This window comes from Triticum dicoccoides, chromosome 1B (genome assembly GCF_002162155.2).
Source record: "Triticum dicoccoides isolate Atlit2015 ecotype Zavitan chromosome 1B, WEW_v2.0, whole genome shotgun sequence".
NCBI lineage: Eukaryota > Viridiplantae > Streptophyta > Magnoliopsida > Poales > Poaceae > Triticum > Triticum dicoccoides.
In genome coordinates, this window is record NC_041381.1 from 21,310,404 (window position 1) to 21,315,635 (window position 5,232).

General features: G+C 46.9%; 1 protein-coding gene across 1 annotated transcript; it reads right to left on the reverse strand.

The window, feature by feature from the left end:
* Positions 1-436: 436 nt before the first annotated feature.
* Positions 437-1,401, reverse strand: LOC119316739. The gene is made up of 2 exons (XM_037591123.1): positions 1,054-1,401; positions 437-956 (listed from the first exon to the last, which is right to left on the reverse strand). The coding sequence occupies exons 1-2, from the start codon at positions 1,317-1,319 to the stop codon at positions 818-820; spliced, it is 405 nt and encodes a 134-aa protein (XP_037447020.1). The 5' UTR covers positions 1,320-1,401; the 3' UTR covers positions 437-817.
* Between the last annotated feature and the right edge of the window lie 3,831 nt (positions 1,402-5,232).

A 5,232-nucleotide genomic window follows, 5' to 3' on the forward strand; every position in this document is an offset into this window, starting at 1 on the left:
CCCCACACCCCATCTCTCCCAATCTCTCTATTCTTGCGACCGAGGGTAATCCTTGTGTGCCACGAGATGGTTGTTGATGTGCAAGGAAGATTCTAAGCGGCGGTCCTGCAACCGAAACCCTAACGGACCCGTCGGCGGCGGTGGGCGCCCCTCTTATAAAGAGATCCCTAAGGGGGTCACATTGCTGCTCTCTCTGCCTCCATTACCGTCTCTTTTTTCCTCGCCCTGATTCCGGGATGAGGACACCATACAGTGGCGCTGCAGCCTGCAGTTCCTGCCATGCAGCAGGTTCCACGTTTGGTGTGTCTAGATCTGAGTCGACTAAAACTTAATTAAGTCTCAGTCATGTGACATAACATATGAGAAAAAATGAAAATTTTGCACGAACCTTCACGTAAAATCTCAAGAATATAACATCAAGTGAGTCTGAGTCGAGTGAGATTTAGAAATCCCGTTCCACATCAGTATATTATTTTGTCATACACGCACGTACGTATACCTCCACAGTTCACACAAAGCATATATCTATACACAGGCACACAGTTATTAACACGAGACCTCACACATCCGGCGCAACGCGGTAAAAGAAAGAAGGAAAATCACAGTGAAGGGCGTGCAGTTGGGAACCCGGGAATTCTACAGGACCTCGATCTTCTCTATATGGATCAGTTCCTGTAGGATTCCTGCGTCCCACGGAACTGCAAGAAACAGGGGAGGAGGAGGAAGACGAGGAAGACGTCGATCGATGCACAATTGCACATCAGCACATATCAGCAGGGGGCGTGGAGTGGAGAAGAGACGTCGGTTATGGGAGGCTCTACTTGTCGATCTGTCCGAGCTTGCCGAGTCCGTTGCAGTTGGCGCAGACGATCTGCGCCTGGTCCTTCCTCGCCGCGTTCGCCCGCAGCGTCGCGCCGGACTTGCGCACGAACCCGGCGCCGTCGCACTCGGGGCACCTGCACGCATGCACGCAACACCGTCATCCACCGATCAATTGTATGCAGCACACAGGCAGATGGCAATCGATCGAGCCTTCAACACTCGGCCACGTACGTGTCCTTGCGGGAGAAGAAGATGGGGAAGGCGGTGCCGACGAGCGCGACGGCCACGGCGCCGGCGATGAGGAACGTGTTGCCCTCCGCGCCCACGTCGCCCACCGCGCGCGCCACCGTCGCCATCCTCCTGCCCCCCGGCGCCGCCGCCCTGCTGGTCCTCATCGACGGCAGCGGGACGGCGCCGCGGCGCGGCGGCAGGAGCCCGGACGAGGGCGCGCTGCTGCTGACGGCGGCGACGGCGGGGGCGGAAGGAGCGGCGGCCATTGTTTGTTTGCGTGGGTTGTCGGCTGGATCCGGTGAAGTGAAGCGAGGCTACGAAGCCGAGTGCTACATACAAGGTGGATTGGACTGCGCGCGCGGTGTCGATCTGCGGCCGCACAAAGCCGAAAGCTTCTTCCTTCCCCGGAAGATAAGATGGATACGTGCATGCCGGGATAGCCACTCCGCTCCACCGAGCTCAGATAAGGCGGGGCCCGGGTTTCTGCCCAGCGGTCGGCACGACGGACAGTGGACTACCCAGCCACTGGAAGGTCACACAGAGAAAATTGCAAGGTTCAGCTGGGCAAAAAATGAACCTGTCGATGCCACATGCATGCACTGCTGATTCTGGCAAAAAAATAAATAAAAAAATCAGCTGCATGCAGCTCAAGCTGGCTCAGCCATATACAGTACGTACGACACTGCATTTCCAGAGAATTAAATGGTTTACCAACTGAAACCTGAATAAGAATGCCCGCAACAACAACAAAAAAAGCCGAATCGGAACCATGCAGCAGCGCTTCAGAATCAAGAACCAAACGGAAAGACATCTGGGATTCTGAGTTTGAGAAAGCAGGCATGCATGGTGGCAGCTTGGACATGTGGTAGACGATCGAGGGGAGAAGAGATGCATTTTGGCCGTTGACAGAACAATTATTCAGGCGATGTTTCCACGAGCTATATATATAGAGAGAGAGGAATGGCAGGATGGTTTATCAGTACGCAGTTGGACTGGTATATAGCGGCCGGAACATTTCATCGGGATGATGACATTTCATTTGCCATCATGTCGTCATCTCCCCACACTCTTCGTCTCTTCCCCTCACCAATCATGCTTATATATGGGTGGATTTTCAAACCTTTGGTTGGCCTTTTTTTATTTTGAGAAAATCGAAAACATTGATAAAACCTCGTGTACCAGGCTATATATGTATATGCCATGTGGGGCGTGAGTGTCGTGAATGAAAGTCACAAAACCGTAGCCGCACAACCCAGAGTCCACTCACTCTCTCCCTCGCCCAACCGCATTCAGGCACTCCCACAAAATTTCTCCTGCTCGGTCCGCTCCGCATCGACATCCACGAAAGAGGTGGGTGTATTTCACCCACGGGTGCCATTTACTTGGCGTCATGGTGTGCGTGGGAAGAAATCTACACTGGGGTGCAGGTGCGGGTTTGGATGACCGGCCCCTGCACACGACGAGGCCGTGTGTCATCTACATGCGTAGATCACCTATGTTGGATTAGGTTTTACTGTCGCAGCCTTGCTGATCTTACCAGGCCGAAGTTTCGCAAGCGATTTATTCATCAGGCTTTTTCTTTAGGGAAGTTCTTCCTTAAGTCATTTGCGATACAATGCACATCATATATGACGTTATAAAACTCATCTGTGATTTTTTTCCCGACTATCAAAACAAGTGCTTTGATATCATAGATGGGTGATACCTCCAAAACCATCTACTTTCCAGATCACTTTGCTCATTATTTGTCGTAATCTAGCTCTGATATAATAAAATGAATTACTATTGATGCAATGTTTAACAAGAAACAATGTTTCATTTATTCCCATGTGGTGCCCATAGTTTTGGCTACCAAATACAATTTTTCTACCAATGGGACACGAGAAAGGCGGTTACCATTACTAGTAGAAAAGGGGGCAATGGTCCAGGCCGGGCCGGGTCATTAGTCCCGGTTCAGTCCAGAACCGGGACCAATGGTGGCATTGGACCCGGTTTGTGAGCCCCGGGGGCCGGCCGGGCCACGTGGGCCATTGGTCCCGGTTCGTCTGGACCTTTTGGTCCCGGTTGATGGGACGAACCGGGACCAATGGGCCTCGCTCCTGGCCCACCACCATTGGTCCCGGTTGATGGGACGAACCGGGACCAAAGGCAGCCCATTAGTCCCGGTTGGTGGCACGAACCTGGACTAAAGGGTTGGTCCTCGTTGCGGTTAGAGTTTAGTTCCACCTCGCCAACCGAAGGGCGCTCACACCCGTTTATAAGCCCCTCCCTCTCTGCCTTGTTGAGCCCCTCTCAAAGTGAAAATAGATGCCCTTATACAGGGAATTTGACCAAAATTCATATTGAATTTCTCTGAAGTTAGTAGAAATTTATTATCAATTTAGGTCTAATTTTCTCTATAAGCGCATCTATGCTCATTTTTTTAGTAAAGTTAATCACAACTATTTTTCTTCTATTTTTTTATGAGTAGTTTTTTATATAGTTTTTTTTCTTTTCTGCTATATTTTTTTTCTATTTATTTCTCAGTTGTAATAAGTCAATTAAAATAAAAAAGAGATGCAATGCTCGTTAATTAGCTTCAAGCCTTTCAGAATAGTGTAAACTGCACTGCACATAGCTCCGTGCAGTCTACCCTATTCCTCAAGGCTTAAAGCTAAGCAACGTGCAGGTTAGCATTGAGCCTCTTCTGCATCGTCTCTGCACTCGGGGCTTATAAACCGTTGCGAGTGCCTCTGGCTTGGCGAGGTGGGACTAAAAAACAGCTGCAGAAAGAATCAACTAAAAAACTCTTTTACCGGTTCATGCCACGAACCGGTACTAAAAGGTGCTCGTGGGGCACCAGCCTTAGAACTTGTACCAAATAAAATGCCTTTGTAACAGCCTTAGAACTGGTACTGAAGGAATCAACTAAAAAGTTTTTATAAACCTCTAGTATTATTGAAACTAAAATTATATAGAATTTTGTTACAAACTTTAATAGCAAAAAGAATTAACATAAAAGAAAATAAATAAGTAATTAGAATTCTGTTCAAAACATTAAAAACAAAAGGAATTATCATAAAAGAACATAAATAAGTAATTAGAATTTTGTTACAAACTTTAATAGCAAAAAAAATTATCATAAAAGAAAATAAATAAGTAATTAGACGGGTGCATTGATACCGGTTGGTGGAAACTAATTATTCAAATTTGGAAACTAATGGAGTAACAGAAAGATTATAATTAACCTGAGCTAAAAGAAAAAAAGCAAAAATCAAAAGAAATTAAATAATTCAAAGAATAAAATAAAATAAATAATGATGATACCTGTAAGCCTGCATTTGAGAGGAGCTCGAGAGGGCAGCGGGACTGGGGCTTATAAATCACTCTCGTAGTTCATTTGAAATCCTGAAATGCCTGTTGTACATGAAATAAGTAAAAAGAATTATCAAAGTATTTTCGGTGAAAAACATTAAAAGCAAAAAGAATTTTCATAAAATAAGTACAAACAACAAAAAATAAAATAAAATAAATAAGTATAAACAAAATAAACTTTTATAAATAAGTAGAAATAAAATAAAATAAATAAGTAGAAACAAAATAAAATAAAATAAAATAAATTTTTATAAAATAAATATGTAGAATCAAAATAAAACAAAACAAAATAAACTATTACAAAATAAATAAATAAAACAACAAAGAAAACAAAAAAACTGGAAAAAATAAAAAAAATGCCACCTACTAGGCCACCACGGCCTGAATACGACTAGAAACCCAGCTAGTTGGGCCAGGATTCAAGCCCGCAGAAGGCCCAGCAGGCCCACATGCAGATACAATGTGTTTAGGCCCAAAAGCCTGCATTTGAGAGGAGCTCGAGAGGGCGGCGGGAGTGGGGCTTATAAACCACTCTCGAGCTCCCTCAGCTAGCGAGGTGGGACTAAACTTTCGTGCCGCGACGCGGGCAGCACAGGGCCTTTGGTCCCGTTTCGTGGCACCAACTGGGACTAAAGGGGTGCATTGGTACTGGTTCGTGGCACCAACCGGTACCAATGCCACCCCTTTAGTCCCGGTTAGTGCCTCCAACCGGGACCAAAGCCCTCTGCTTCCCGCCCTATGTGCCTCCATCCCCGACCCGCGTCGCCCCGACCCGCGCCGTCCCGATGCCGTCTCCGCGCCGCCCCATCCCGCGCCGCCCCGACG